The sequence below is a fragment of the Pelecanus crispus genome, chromosome 17 (assembly GCF_030463565.1).
Source record: "Pelecanus crispus isolate bPelCri1 chromosome 17, bPelCri1.pri, whole genome shotgun sequence".
Classification (NCBI taxonomy): domain Eukaryota; kingdom Metazoa; phylum Chordata; class Aves; order Pelecaniformes; family Pelecanidae; genus Pelecanus; species Pelecanus crispus.
In genome coordinates, this window is record NC_134659.1 from 3,227,195 (window position 1) to 3,242,818 (window position 15,624).

The window sequence follows — 15,624 nt, forward strand, 5'->3', positions numbered from 1 at the left end:
CCAGTTACACTTAGTTGTTTCCCCTTAAAGAATCTCAATTAAGTGCCCTTTTCCCAATATTGAACCAGTCTATGCTATGAGATGGTCACCAAGAGCCTGGAAACACCAGCTAGTCCTCAGTTATAGTCTTTACTACTGTGCAAAAACCCCACCAAAACCTAATATATTTATTTTATGAGCATTTTCCCTTGCAATGGTCAGGACGGTTCCTTCTCTAATTTTGTTTCATTCCTTTAAAGTAGCGGTTCCCATTTTTGAAAAGGAAATTGCCTCCATCCTTATAAAATCCTATTAAAAATGGAGTCTGCCTCTTTCCTCCTGAGCAGCTGCAGTGAAAGTGCTCAGCAGGCAGCTGGGAGAGAGAGCCGAGAGTCCCTGCTGCTGCTTCATTGCTACTGTGCTGAGGGCTAAGGGGCTATTTGCATTATTGATTGGTAAGTGAGGTTCTATCACTGATGGGCCTCGGAGATTGCTTACCTGATTGCAACAGGGATGCAGAGGGAGAGATCCAGGCAAACGGGTTTGGAAATGAATCTTTCTCTCCTCTCACTGTGCAAAAGTTGCCCTCTCTTTGCGCTGACTAGAAAGGAGCGTACGATGTGGGATGGTGGAAATGCGATTTATCCCCCCCAGCTCCCTGAGCTCACACAGCCCTGGGTCACTGAGCCCCAGCATGTGGGAATCCCTTGTCCCCAAGAGCAACCCAAGCCTGGATTTTGGGCAGACGGGGCTTTACCTCAGCTCCATCACAGGAATTTTCTCATTGTTGTGAGCAACAAGAAATGAACCCTATGCAGTGGGAACCATGGCTCTGAGGATCGGCAACCCATGGGCCAGCCCCTGCCCCAGGAGGGACAAGACCCAAGGGAGCACCCAGGAGCTGGAGCTGCGCTCCTGGTGAGTGGGACAGGAAAGGGAAGCTGTGTCCTTGTCCCGGGCAGGACCAACAGCCCAAATGCTGTTGGAAGGAATAGTGTGGCCAGCAGGAGCAGGGAGGTGATTGTTCCCCTGTACTCGGCGCTGGTGAGGCCGCACCTGGAATGCTGTGTCCAGTTTTGGGCCCCTCAATGCAAGAAAGACCTTGAGGTGCTGGAGCATGTCTAGAGAAGGGCAGCGGAGCTGGGGAAGGGTGTGGAGCACAGGGCTGGTGGGGAGCGGCTGAGGGAGCTGGGGGTGTTCAGCCTGGAGAAGAGGAGGCTGAGGGGAGACCTGATCGCTCTGCAGCTCCTGACAGGAGGGGGCAGGGAGGTGGGTGTTGGTCTCTTCTCCCAAGTAGTTAGCGATAGGACAAGGGGGAACACAGAAATGTCTGCCTGGTGGAAAATGGATGCTCCAGGGAAATTTCAGCTCAAAGGAGGAGGGAGATGCTTCTATATTGACAAATATTTCTCACATAGCCACAAGTTCTGACTTGGTCCAGGGATAAAAAGCAGCCAGGACATCTTTCTGATAAAGCAAAGAGGTGTGTTGTGGTGGGTTTTTGGGGTGGTTTTTTTTTTTTTTGTCTTCTTTTTAGCTTTTTCAGTGGCAGTACAAAATTTCAAGTGGGAATTCAGCCTGCATGGTAGAGGACATGACAGATTGGCTCATTAACGCTTGACTCAAGAATAGTACAGTTAATAAGGGCCTTTTTTGGATTTTGTCGAGCTTTGAGCTTTGGGCCTGTATTTGGGAAGGTACTAAGCTGCAAATTGTATGGGAGAATGGGTTTTCTGGCAGGTTTTTATCAAGCACCAGCTGAGTGTTGACATTGGGTAGTCATAGCCTGGTTTTTCCTCCTCTTCACTTTAGGATAAGGCAGAAATAAGCTGTTGTGTCTGGAGAGGTTTAATGCCTTGTAGCATAAATCAGGGATCCCCCTTGGACCTGGCCTCCTGCAGCAGGCGGTGTAAGCCAAAGTGCTGGGGAAAGCCCGGCAGATTTTGTCCTCAGCTCACAGAGCTGAAGCTTTCAGGTCTATAATGCCCCGTGTCTCAACCCACACATGCTTCCCAGCTGGGTACCAGCTCCCTTGGAGCAGCACAAAGCCAAGAACGAAAAGTTGGGTCCAAATAAACAATATTTTCTGCATGCCAGACTTTGAAGCATCTAGTCTTTTATTTGAGAATAAAGTTTACAAGTTAATAAGAATCAGGTTGTTCATCAGTCCATCCATCCATCCCAGCACCATTTCGGTCCCTGTTTGCTAAGGGAGCTGGAGCAGTGAAGCTGTGCTCGTAGCTGATCAGGCTGAATTTTTCCCAACCCAAACCTTTACATCAGGGTTTCTTGTGGTGACTTCCCAAGGAATAAGCACCAAAAGTGCTTCAGGTTTGACAGGCTGGGAGTGAAGTTTGGGGAGGGGAGCACTAAAAAAAAAAAAAATAAAAGAATGTAAAAAGTTCAAATTTTCTAGAGGAAAAGGAGAAGGACCCTGCTATGAAATAAAAAGAGTGATGTGGCAGAGCTGCTGGAGGGACTTGAGGGGTGAATGGAGAGGAGCTGGGGATGTCTTGGGCTGCTGTGCTCCAGCTGTGCCTCCTCCAGCCATCCCCACAGCTGATGAGAATGTGAACACGGTGGGCAAGAGATTAAGTAGCTCTCACAGCTCCTCCTCCTGTCCAGGATGATGGTCTGGGGATTGCAAGTGATGGGGTGAGGAAGAGGATGGTGGAGAGATGGGAAGACGCCAGGGAGACCAGGCAAAAAGGGGGATTTGGCCCAGAGGGAAACACTGTCCTGAAGGAGCTGTGCTGGTCATGTCCCAGATTCAGCTCCCTGGGGTGCGAAAGACCTCACTGCAGAAAGACAGTCCACAAAAAGGCCCAAAAACCAACATACCCCCCCCCACCCCCGCAGACCAAAGCCAGCACGAGCTCTGCAGCAGAGCTAGCAGGATGCAGGATTTCTGCCACAGGGAAAATCCCAGCACACACATTTTTCATCAAACCAGGAATTTAAAAAAAAAAAAAAAAAAAAATCAAATCCATCTTTCATGACTTCTTTCGGAATGAAATTGCAAACCAGAGATGCTGGCACATTGTGTAATGATCATGTTGAACCTTTAGGAGATGAGACATCAAGTATAACAGATGTGGGATATAAAAGCAGCTGTGTAGACACTGCACGAGAACCTGTGATTTTTAATGTAGGCAGAAACATCAAAAAAAGCTAAGTGAAACAGTGAAGCTGGAACAAAATGTTTTTGTTGGAAGAAAACCTGCTGGCTTTAGGGAGAACGGCTCGATGAGCTGTTGCTGGTTTCTCCCATCAAAGGTGCCAATGGAAATTTGCAGGGTTTAGCAAACCAGAAGTGCCTTTTTACAATGCGAAGCCAAGCTGTCGGGAAATGTCAGCCCTCATTACTCTGTGCCCCATTTGTGGCAACATAAGGGCCAATAAAAGCTACAAGGTCACGGTGGCTTGTCCCCAAAGGACATTTGCACACCAGATAACCCCTGAGTCCAGCATTTTTTGCAGGAGAAATCCCCTTCCCTCTCTCAGAGCTCGGTTTTCCATCAGAAACCCCAGTGGGCACTGAGCCACTGTGCCCCGGACCGTTTTTGGTGGCCATGCCACCGTGACCGGTCACCATCCCTCTCCTCCTAATCCCCCCACACAGTGGCTTGGTCGCATCCATCCCTCCCCACCCTGCTGTGCCAAACAAATTGTTTAGGCAGGCAGACCAGGGAACTCATCCAACTAAAACTGTAACTTTTAATTTTTTTTTTTTTTTGCCAGTTTATTTTTCAGTCTCAGATCTGAGATTTGTTGAGACCCAGATCCTGAGTGGTGGGTGGGGAGGAATTATTTAAAATGGATTAAGAAAAGCAGGGAGCGGGACCCATCTTCATCCCTGGACAGCTGGATGCCACCAAGCAAAGCATTTAATGTAATTTTGCCCTTTTTTCCCCTTCTTTAAATGGGGGAAATCTCTGTATGTGGAAAACTCCGTTCTGATGCCATGGACAGAGAAGCTAAATATCAAGCAGATGAGCATCAAATAATAAAAAACAGACTGATGGGCAGGGAAGAGAGATAAGAAAGATGGTATTTATTTGAACAGCCACAGGAAATCAGAGATTGAAAAATGTCTAGAAAAAAAAAAAAAAGCAGCAGCACATTTGGTTTAAAAAAAAAAAAAAAAATCAGAGCGTGCAGATGTTTTATACCTTATCCAGCCAATCCCACCTGACAGTGTCTAGTCCCATCATGGCCTTGACCATCATTTTTTGGCCTTGTCTCGAGGGTAACCCCCATTGGTCTTATTGAGTGACTCCATGCTGCCATTTGCCGTCACCACGCTGGTCAGTATTCGCTCTACCTCCCCGGGCAGAATTTGCTTCTCTTCGTTCTCTGTCTCCCTGTGGTAGAAATAGTTGAAGTTCGAGACGATGACAGGGACGGGCAGTGCAATGGTCAATACCCCTGCAATGGCACACAGAGTCCCCACGATCTTCCCACCCAAGGTGGTGGGACACATGTCTCCATAGCCAACCGTTGTCATCGTGACCACAGCCCACCAGAAGCCATCGGGGATGCTGGAGAAATGGGACTGCGGCTCATCCACTTCTGCGAAGTAGACGGCGCTGGAGAAGAGTATGACACCGATGAAGAGGAAGAAAATGAGCAAGCCCAGCTCCCGCATGCTGGCCTTGAGCGTCTGCCCCAGGATCTGCAGCCCCTTGGAGTGCCGGGAAAGCTTGAAGATGCGGAAGACCCTGACCAGCCGGATGATCCGCAGGATGGCCAAGGACATGTTCTGCTGCCCGTTGAGTTCGCTCTGCTGGATTAGCTCAGTGGTGAGCGTCACAAAGTATGGGATGATGGACACAATGTCGATAATGTTCATAATGTTCCTGAAGAACTCAGTCTTGCTGGGGCACACGATGAACCGCACGAACAGCTCAAAGGAGAACCAGATGATGCAGGCTGTCTCTATGACAAAGAAAGGGTCCGTGAAGGTGCTGTGGGCCAGCATGGTGTCTGTCAGATTCTTAGAAAGCTCCTGGGTGGACTTAAATTCCCTTTCCTCCCTGAACTCCGGCAGGGTCTCCATGCAGAAGATGATGATAGAGATGACAATGACTAGGACGGAGACCAAAGCCACACCCCTGGCTGCACTGGAGCTTTCAGGGTACTCGAAGAGCAGCCAGAATTGCCTGTGAAAGTCATTGGTTGGTAAGAGGGTCTCAGGGTCCTTGATGAACCCTTCATCCTCCCTGAACTGGTCCATGGCTTCATCACCCAGCTCATAGAAGGTGATTTCATCAGCAAAGACATCGATGGGGACATTGGCTGGGCGCCGTATTTTCCCACCGGACTGGTAATAGTACAAGATCCCATCAAAACTGGGCCTGTTCCTATCGAAGAAATATTCATTCCTCATGGAGTCGAAGTAACGCATCCTCTTCTCTGGATCCCCAAGCAAGGTCTCAGGGAACTGGTTGAGGGTCTTGAGCCGCGTCTCAAACCTCAGCCCAGCGATGTTGATGATGACCCGTTGGTCCCCCTCATCCATGCCCACCCTCTCCCCCACCAGGTGCTCACTGAACTCGGCAGAGAACCTGGAGAAAATGGTCTCATTGTTGGCATTCTCGCTGTTGATGAGGATTCTCAAGTTGGAGAGGAGGTTGGCGCAGCTGGGATGGCCTTTCCGCGACTGGCCAGCGGGGCTGAGGTCGTTTGAATAACAGGGATCCTCCACGATCTGATCAGCGTTGTCAAAACTGACTAGTGCCACCTCCATCTCCTTCCAACTGGACACGTCCATCATACACTAATCAGATTAGCAGCATAAATCCCCGGGTCGGATGCCGGCAGCTTGCGTCTTTCCCACGCTATGAGGATCTGCAAGTGAACGGACAGGGAGAGAGCGAGCTGAATTGTGCATATGTAGCTCTTGGCTCGACTGAAAAGAATAAAACAAACCTGAGGTCAGAAAACCCTGTATTTTTTTAATGCAAACATTAATTTCATTGACTGGCAAAAGCCTTATACTTTTCGTCGTTCATCTCTGGATCCTGCAAGCCCTTTTGGCATGGCTTCATTATCATCGTTAAACCTCCCAATACCATTTACAGCACCCAAGGATGAAAGGTCAGGCAGTAGCAGAGGATGAGGGTGAACCCAGGTGTCCCACCTTTCCCCAGTGATCACAACCTTGCAGAGCAAGGCGTCATGTCAGACATTTCCAGGTGCTGGTCCAGAGTTTGGAGCAGGATTTGGAGGTATTAAGCATGGGTGTCCTGGTTAGCAGCAGCCCTCGCCCCAGCTGGGAGAGGCATTGGGTCAAACCCCAGCAGGTCCTGGGCAAAGTTGCAGCTGGGTCAACCAGTGCTGGGAAAGCAATTCCCAAACTAGGGGCCACACTGGGATTTGGGGAGTGCAGTCCATGAGGAAGGCAGGTCAGGAGGAGAAGGACATCTCCACCAGCCTTGGAGAACCCCTTTGCTCTGCGTGAAGAGGGGTACGAACTGGAACCTCTTGTCTTGATCCAGATTTTGGGGTAGGCAGTGGATAAGATGATGTCCTCCAGAGCTCTCCTAGGCCTCCTTCATGGTAGACCTGATATTCCCAGCCATAGGAAGAAGATGAGGACTAAACGCTCAGGCCACTTGGAGTGCATCTTTCAGGCCATGGGGTGGATTTTTTCCCAGATCAGCTCTGGCAGGTGCTCAGCAACAGACACCGTGTCCCCAGAATACTCTCAGGTGCACGTCTCCCCAACACGCCGCTGCTGTTGTACTGAACAGAGGCAAAGTCAAAGAGGAGCCCAGGGACCAAGCCAAGTTATGGAGCTGGGAAATTACCTGTTCCTGCCTCAGGGAGAAGCACGAACAGAAATTAGACGTTAACAGGGAATGGTTCTGGGGAGACTTGCACAAAAATGCACTTTCCAAGTAAATTCAACCCCCTGATTTATTTCCCCTCCAGCTCTTTCCCCCAGATATATTTTCCAGACGTGAGAAACCACAGAAGGACACACAGAGCTGTTCCGCATGACTGCTAATCACCAAGGGCATGCTGGCTTTCTTACCCAGAGAAGTTCAGAGAGAAGGAGTGAAAAAACCCAAACGCCCTCAACTGCCAAGAATAGCAATGCAATTTAGGCCACGCCTGCACGGAGCAGCAGCGGCGGCGCTGGGGCCGGTCCTGCGATGGGATGCTCTCCACCGCAGGCTTTGCTTCGTGCAAGCAGGTGCTGGGAAGGGAGCCGTTCTGTCCATGGGGACTGAGCTGCACCCGGTGCCTCAACACCCCTACTTAACTGAAGCCATTTGGGGCTCTGAAGTTTTTCTTCCCCTGTTCCCCAGAAGCAGACTCATCCATCCATGCCGATGCACTGCTGGTGAAGTTGGGTAGGACAAGCTAGAAGCCCAAATCTCTTACAGAAGTAGATGTTAACATTCCAGCTTGCTACAAATCCTCCCTCTTCTGCTCTCAGCATTACAGCCCCAAAAGCAAGACTTCATACAGGAGGCCAGCATCGATATCCCAGAGGAGGGCTCAACCTCAGCAGCATCATGAGATTCTGGATTTGGGGACAAATCCCACAATTTATCATAAACCAAGGCAAAGACACTTAAAAATCACATTTCTTTGCTTTAAAAAAAGCCATGGAGCATGGCTGCTCTTAGGTATCCGTCTCTGTAGAGCTGCTTCTGGCTGGTTTTGTGCCAATTTTCCCACTTGGGGACGTGTAGAGAGGAACATTTGGGGTGATGGGGCAGAAATGATGCCTGGAGGAAGCAGCAGCAGCTCGGTTTTGCCCCCCAAAGCAACCTGCTGCAAAGCTGAGGAGCCCAAATGACTCCAAACCCAAGTCCTCCAGCCCCAACGATGGACACAGCTCCTGCTCAGGCACGCCCAAGGCACAACGGCTCTCCATGGGGCCGGATTCAGCTTAGGCTTGATGTTTGGGTGGCTCTGTTGAAAAGCTGGTGCAGGCAGAATGAGATTCTCACATTGGAGTGATGGGGGGGTGCAGAAAGTGCGACACAACCTCTGCGGGGAGACGGCAACCGAGAGCTGCAGATGACCCAGGCTTCAGTGCCCACGTAGCATCAGGAGGCAGGCAAAGAGATACCGCGATAAGCCCAGCCCAAACAAAGTTCTTTGGAATCTTTCAAGGGAAAAACAAACATTAAAGAAAAAAGGGAAAGCAGCACGTACCTTGCTCTTTTTGTGTTCTTGGGGTTTTTTTTAATACAAAACACCAGAGATTATTTTTAAATCAGGAAAAAAATAAAGAGAATCAGTTTGAATGAGGACAGTGGGAGTATTTAGTGTTCAGCTGGATGGGAGAGCTGACCTGACCCACCACATGCCCCATCACACCTCGGTCCTGGTGGGAGAGCCCAGAGGGGACCACGTGCCCAGGAGCCTCTCTCAACAGTGGAGCAAAGTCAGAGCAGCTAAAGCTGACCGTGAAATTGCATCCTAAGTCAGTGCCATGAGATGATCTTGGTATTTTAAGCATTAAGTGTGCTTAACTCTTATTACTGCGTGCTGGCACTGCGCGCAAGAAAATTCCCCAGCCATTGCTTGGTGGGACAGCTCCAGCCTGAGACTTTTGGTCACAGAAGAAATCGTGGTATCTTGAAACTTGGCTTTGCCCTGGAGCCTCCGCGCACATCAAACTGAGACACCCCCCCGCCCCAGCATCATCCCTCATGGGGAAAACGAGGCACAGAGCTGTGAAGGGACAATTTGCACGTCATGGTCACGATAGAGTGGAAAGTTGTGCTCGTCCTCCCCACTGGGACACGGAAAGGTGCTTTTTAGCTCCATCAAGCCCTCGGGGCAGCTGCCCAAGGGATGCAGGGCTCTGACTTTCCTTTTCTTGCCTTCAAAGCCCCAAAACATGCTGGCATCTGCCTGTCCCCATCACCAGAATAGGTGCCCCACCTGTCCCCAACCCCCCAGAGCATCCCATCTGTCTCATTTTTAATTTAGTCTAAAATTAATGGTGCTGCCCAAAGCCTCAAAGCATCCTCCCAAAGTGAGAAGGGAGGCACTCACTTTGCAACGCGTGCTCCGGGCTCCAGCGGAGGCTTGAACTAGAAAGTTGCCTCATTTTTTTTCCTCCTAAATCACCTAACATCTGCTTCTCAGAATCTGATTAACTAATACCCTTCAGATGAAATCCCTGGCTGCGGAAAATAATAAAAAAAGCAAGCGAGGGAGAGAGACAGTGAAAGAGAAAGGTCATTTTCAGGGAGAGAGTTTGTGTTTTGCCCATCACGTCCCAGTAAACTGGGGCCACGGTTTCCACCAGCCCCTCCGCAACCATCGAGACCTCCCCGTCTGCAATTCCCCTCCCCGTCTGCAATTCCCTTCTGCTTCCCACCCATCGTCCTTTCATCCCCAGCAACCCCTCGCACTCCTGGGGTGAACAACATCCGTTTCCAAGGTTTTTCCAGAAAATCGGAGATGCTGAGCCTCTCTCTCCCCCCATCCGCTCCCCACCACCCCTGTGCTGGGATGAGGAAGGAGGTGACTCCTCCTGAACCCCCCCACGCCGTCACCTACGGGGACTTACCCGCACACGGCATGGAAGTACCAACGTTCTCTGCATCTGGGAAGAGAGTTATTAAACACACATAGGGATGTGTAGGGAAAGCGGAGGGGAGGAAAAAAAAAAAAAGTAGTCCAGCCATACCCTTGAAAGGTCCCTTTGGGATAACGCAGGCAATGTCATTTAAAAGGCTCTTCTCTATTTGGTTCACTGTATAATTGGCAGCCCAGCACGGCGGGGATGGGCTTTGGCAGGCACGGTGGCCGGATCCGGCGCGGTTTGGAGCTTCGGCCCGCCATCGCCCCGGGAGCCCTAAAATGAGCTGGGGATCCATCGGGAAAGGGGGCCGGTGGGGTGCAGGGGACACCCTGTCCCCATGCCCCGCTTGCCCGGGGAGGGGGGACCCGTCCCCCCACCTCCTGCCCCCACCACTCGCCGGCGAGCGAGACGGGGGAGGACGTGCCCGTCTGGCGGATGCCACCTTTAATCCCCAATAATGCTCTGGACGGTCCCGCGGGGACAACTCTTGTCCGTGACGTGGCGAGGTCTGAGCTGGTCCCCGTGAGGGAGGCAGAGAGGGGGGACGGGGACCCGCACGCCGCTGACACGGAGAGAGAGATTCACAGCAGGCGATAAGGCTCTTTTTGTATTAATATATAAAAAGGGTACCAAAAAGAGGAGGGGAGGGGCAAGCCCAAGGGTTGGAGCATCCCCCATTGCCCACCTACCTCCTGCCTGTGGCTGTGGGAACGGTGGGCTCCTTTCCAGGAGGGGACGGCCACGATGCCACTGCCACACGGGCCATCTCCGTCCCCGCCCCGGCGTGGCTGGGACCAGTTGCAGCAGCAGGCACAGCCGGCATCGTCCCGGGGAGGGCATCGGCAGGGGACGAGGGAGAGAGGGGACGTGGCCCTTCCTCACGCCTGGCTGCTGGCCGGCCTCTGGCTCCGACCCCGGTGCCGCCAGGCTTACGACCCCCGGTAACAAATAAATAAATGCCCCGGGTGGACGGGGCTGGGCAGGTTGGCACAATTCACCGAAAGAACTAGGATTTATGTATTTTTTTCTTTCTTTCTTTCTTTTCCAGAGCTTGCTACACTCACAGGCATCCTCGCCATGGGTGCTCCAGGGTGGTTTCATCCCTGTCAGGTGGGTTCACATAGGGCTGAGTCCCACCTCTACCTTCACCCAGGTGACCTCCCCACCCTCCTCCTCCTCCTCCTCCATCTCCTCCCAGGCCTGCACATTTGGGGAAAGCAGAGGAGGGGGTGGCACGTTTCCACCCGCATGCTTCAGCCTGAATTCCTCCATGGTGACGCTCCTTTGCTCTTGAGGGACCTGGTCACCTCAATTTCCCTCCCTCCAGCATCCTTTTCTGTCCTCTGAGCTATTTCTCCCCCCGTGATGTTAATGAGCACATTAAACCGCCCCGTCCCGGAGGAGAGCCCGGGACCCACTGGCTTGGAGCATCTTACGCTCATCTCCAGCCACCTGCGATGGAAACAGGACACAACCTTAGCCAGACGCTTGATCAGGCCCTTCAGGGTTGGGTTATCATTTTATATACCCCCTTCTGTACCCCTATAGACTACGGTGCTTATATTTACCCACCCCGCTGAGGCAGCTGGAGATCTACTAACAAAAAGGCATTAAACCAATATTCCTTGCACCTAAATTCAGCCTGTGCCCATCTCCCCTCCAAACCCTGCTTCAGGAGGGCTTCGACCACAGGGAGACGGTGTTTGTAGGCAAAACCTGACCTCTCTTGCGTTTTTTTTTCCTCCCAAAATCTCTCCCTGGTACTAAGCAGGGTCACATCCTGCACCTGGGCAGAGAGCATCTGTGGTAGAGGGAAACCCGGAGCGTGAAAACCAGCCACAGGAGCTGACGATCCGGCCTGCACTGGGGCTGAGCAGTCAGCTCTAGCAAAAACCCGCTGTTATGGAACATCCCCGAAATCAAAGCAGCGTTACAGTCTGGGGGAGACCGGTACGGGGGGAGATGCCCGGAATAACATCATTGCCTCCAAGAAACAGGACGGTTACACAACAAATCTCCAGAGATTTCGGCTACACCCTGGATACCCTGGGGACAGTTCTGCCTTTGCATTCAACCAAGGTCACTTTAACGCCCTTTTGGCCCCAAGGATTCAAATACCCCCCCAAGCCAGACTGCCCTGCGCACCCTGTCCTCCTCCTGCACATCTTGCCCTCTAATCCTCTGCTCCGTGCTCCTGACATCGCCGGCTCTGCCAGGATTTATCCCACAGACAAATTTGGCCCCCGAGGGTGTCCTGCATCCGGGATGGACAGGCACCCGGTAAGCGCTGGTACGGGATCGCTGCCCAGCGGCTCCGCACGCACAGCTCAGCTGCGGGAGGAGATAAAACAGACCCTGCAGCCTGCCCCGCTGCAGAGAGATTAGCTGGTAAAGATTTTTTTTTTTTTTTCCCCCCCAGCAGCAGGTCCCTGAATTACTGCTTGGACCTGTGTTTGCACAGGGAACTTAATTTTCCCTGTGGGGAAAGGAGCAGAGGACCGAGCAGCTCGTCACACCCATTTCCACTGTGATCCGACATGGGATGAACTGGAGCAGGGTGGGAACAAGGAGGAGAAGACAGGAGGGGTCCAGACCCCGTTGCCGCTCCCATGTAACGAGGCAATGACACTTAATTTGGCTTTTTTTTTTTCCCCTAATTCTCAAGCAAGATGATGCCTGCAGAGACTTCTGCAAAGCAGCGCATCTGCTGGGCTCTGCTCTTTGGTCCACAGAGCAATTTACTGCGGTAATGAGCCCCTGCTAATTTTCCTCTTTCTTAGCAGAACTAATTAGCTGGGGTTCAGCACTACTATTTCAGCTACGCAGCGCTCGGATGGAGCTGGGTTGGCTCCACGACACCTCTGTGGTTGTTTGAAATATCGGGGTAAATTTTTCTTATTTCCCAGCACTGCATGAAGTGCCCTTAAATTAGCAAAACATCCCAGCATTACGGAGGGCTGGATTTTGGGGGACACGCAGGGGCTGCAATATGCAAAAGCACAACCCAAACCCTTCACCCCCCTCGATTTAGGGCTGGGTTTATGGACCGACTCCAGCCGGACGGGCTGCCCCGGCGCTGAGGGTAATGGAACAAGGGATGGTGACAATTAAGGGAGCTTTGGGGCTCTGGATTGGGCATGGAGCATCCTTGGAGGCTCAGTGAGGTGGATGGGGCATCTGTTGCTGCCGGGAATGGGACAGGAACCATCCCTGGAAGAAAACCGAGGAGCTCCTAGGTTTGCTGCCAGGGAAGATCCTGCAACAGTTTGTGGCTCATCCCCCTCCTCGGGAGAGACATTTGCAAATCAAGCGCTTTGAATTCAAGGCAAACACGTGCAGCTGCGAGGGAATAAGCGGGAGGGGAGACACTGGTAGTTTATGAATGATAAAAAAAATGGGAAAGAATAATTCAAACCTTCGAGGGGATGATAGGGGTCTGGCAAAAGCTGCCTCTGCTTTCAAGTCCTCGGTGCGGGAACAGCGGAGAAATGGAAAAGGGGCCAAAATATGCTGAAATAACAGAGCAGCTCAGAGTGAGCCCAGGGTTTCTCCTGGCCCACGGCACCAAAGGAGCCCAGAGCTGAGGAGCAGCCCAGTCCAAGACCCCTACACGAGACCTTTGCTTTTAAAAGGAGAGGTTAAAGTGTGTCTTAGGCAAGGGGGGCAGGATGAGCCCCAACATTTAAACCCACAAATCACACCAGCAAAGAAACAATCAGCCTGAAGCAGTGGCCACCGACTCCCATGGGCTAATTTCATCCCTGTGCCTCAGTTTCCCCAGAGCTGGTGATGTGCTGTACAGGCAAGCAAGAGCCTTGCGGGAAAAGATGCACAGGACGAAGATCCCAGACTGGATTCCTGGTGCTGGGATGGAGGGGTCCCTTGCTGCAGGCAGGGAAGTGTGCCCAGCCAGACCCCTTTAATCCTCCCCAGTTTGCATACTTCATTCTGATTTTTCCACCCATATTCTTTTATATTTAAAAAAAAAATCAGATTAACAGTGAGCCCAGTACATACAGTACATGCCATGAGACAGATGAAACCTTTCTGATACCCAGCCATAGAGTCCCAAATTAATCAGCTATGGATTAACCAGGTCAGGATGTAATTTAATAACAAGCGAGGGCGAGTCCCTGCTAGGAGGGAGCCGACGTGGTCCTGCACCAGGTGCCCCATAAAAGCTGCCGCAGAACAATGCGGGAGCAGGAAAAGCCAGATGGGGCGAAACGAGCTCTGCAGCGATGCAGGCTGCTCGCCGAAGGGAGCTGGCGATAGCCTGGCCCCGACCCAGGCTTTGCTGCAGCTGAGCCCTCCTCATCCTCCCCGTGCTCAGAGTCAGGGTTTTAGCCTGATTCAGGAAAAGACTTAAATGGGTTTTTGATTATGAGGGTGCTGTGGTGGCTTTTGGGGATGCCGAATGGGCTTTTTGGAGGCTGGTGATCTGCTCTGCGCTGGGATTCGTGAAGCAGTTGCTGCTGCAAAATGTTTGACGCGCTTTAGGAAGCAGCCGGGGGATGGACAGACGGACACAAAGCACTTCTAAAGTACTTTGATTAGTGTGCACCAAAAGAGATGCAAGAAAGCACAGATGCATGGAGTGACCCCTTTCCCCTGAGCATCCCGGCTCCATCAGGGCGCCTGGATGGGGACAGGGGGAAGCAGCCGTCCTCCCTGCTTACCGCGGCTGTAATGTGATAAAGACAATTCAATCCTGAATCGATGGGAAACTTTCCCGGTCTGTTCTAAAGCGCTGGGATAGAGGCAGAGCCCTCCACCCTGACCCAGCGCCTGGAGCTCAGTGCTGGAACCTCAGTCTGCTCCTAGGGACAAATAAATGACTTTGTGTCCCCCCCCCCCTGCATTGATACCTGCATTGATCCTGATATTTGCAACAGCAGCAGCTAAAAAGAGCCTGTGGCAGGGTTTGGGGTCCTGGTGTCACTCGGGGCTTGCGGCATCGTGTGCCGAGCCAGAGCTGCTGCAGAGAGCAGGGCAGCTGTCCCAGGCACATCATGGCAGCCTGTGACTCCACGGTCCCATCCAGGTGAGGACATTATCATTTGGACCCGGCAGCAAAAAGTAGTTAAGACTTAAAGTGATTGAGATGATGCCAGTGGGACCCCCCGGCTCCTGGCAAAGCCGGGGTTACTCGCAGCACACCCCCAGCAATCAGGAGCACTTCACCCTCCTTCTTCCTCCAAAGACAAACTAAACTTCTCCCCTGGTCACCACCACCCAAAAAATACCCAACAAAAAAGGAACACAGCACCTGACTGCCCCAAACCCACCCACCAAACGCTCCTCTCCTGCACCCCAACTTCGCCCACCCCAAAGGCTGCTGCTGCAAAGAAGGGAGTAACAAACCTGGCTTTTGCATCATCCTCATCCTCCTCCAGCGAGTGAGGCACCCAGTCCCCCTGTCTCCATCCTCCTCCTCCTCCTTCAGCTCTGCTGCCCGGGGGCTGCCTGGCGGTGCTTCCCCTTCGCCTCTCGCGGGCGCATGGCCGCGGCAGCGCAGGGATGCTCGTACCTCTCCTGCGCTGGGCGGAAAGGTGATGCCGGTACCCACGTGAGCCCGGTGGGACTCCTTGCCCTCATTCTTCTTGTGCCTGAAATGGGTTTTTGTTCCTTCTCTGGGTCCTGCCCACCAGCAGCAGTGGCATCCATGCCTCCAGCCCACCACTTTCATGTCGACAAATGTGTGCATGGCCTTTGCTTTCCAAGTGAGGGTGAGGAAGGAGCGGCCCAGAGCGGAGGAAGAGGAGGTGATGCTCAAACATGGCCCTTTCTGTCCCCCCTGCACAGGGCTGCTCTGCCACGTTCAGCCGGGACAGCACCAATTTCACAGGGACCCCATTCGTTTGCACCTGCTTGGAAGGAAGGAGCAGCCAGAGAATCGGGACCCTCTGTTCTCCCACTGGTGCGGCTGCCTGCCCAGGTACCAGCCGGGTGGAGGCATCCAGGGATCCTTCAGCCAGGCGTCCCCTCGGCTAGGCGCTTCCTCAGCTGCTGCCAGCATCTGGGCCTGACTTTGCTCCGGTGTATGGGCAATTCCTCCGTTCCCGGGAGCCCGCAATTGCCCTTTG

At 52.4% G+C, this 15,624-nt stretch overlaps 1 protein-coding gene across 1 annotated transcript; it reads right to left on the reverse strand.

Moving 5' to 3' along the window:
• Positions 1 to 4,204: 4,204 nt before the first annotated feature.
• On the reverse strand, positions 4,205 to 5,755 carry KCNA10 (potassium voltage-gated channel subfamily A member 10). Its single transcript, XM_009479269.2, has one exon. It carries the CDS (start codon positions 5,753 to 5,755, stop codon positions 4,205 to 4,207), a length of 1,551 nt encoding a protein of 516 aa, XP_009477544.1.
• Positions 5,756 to 15,624: the final 9,869 nt, after the last annotated feature.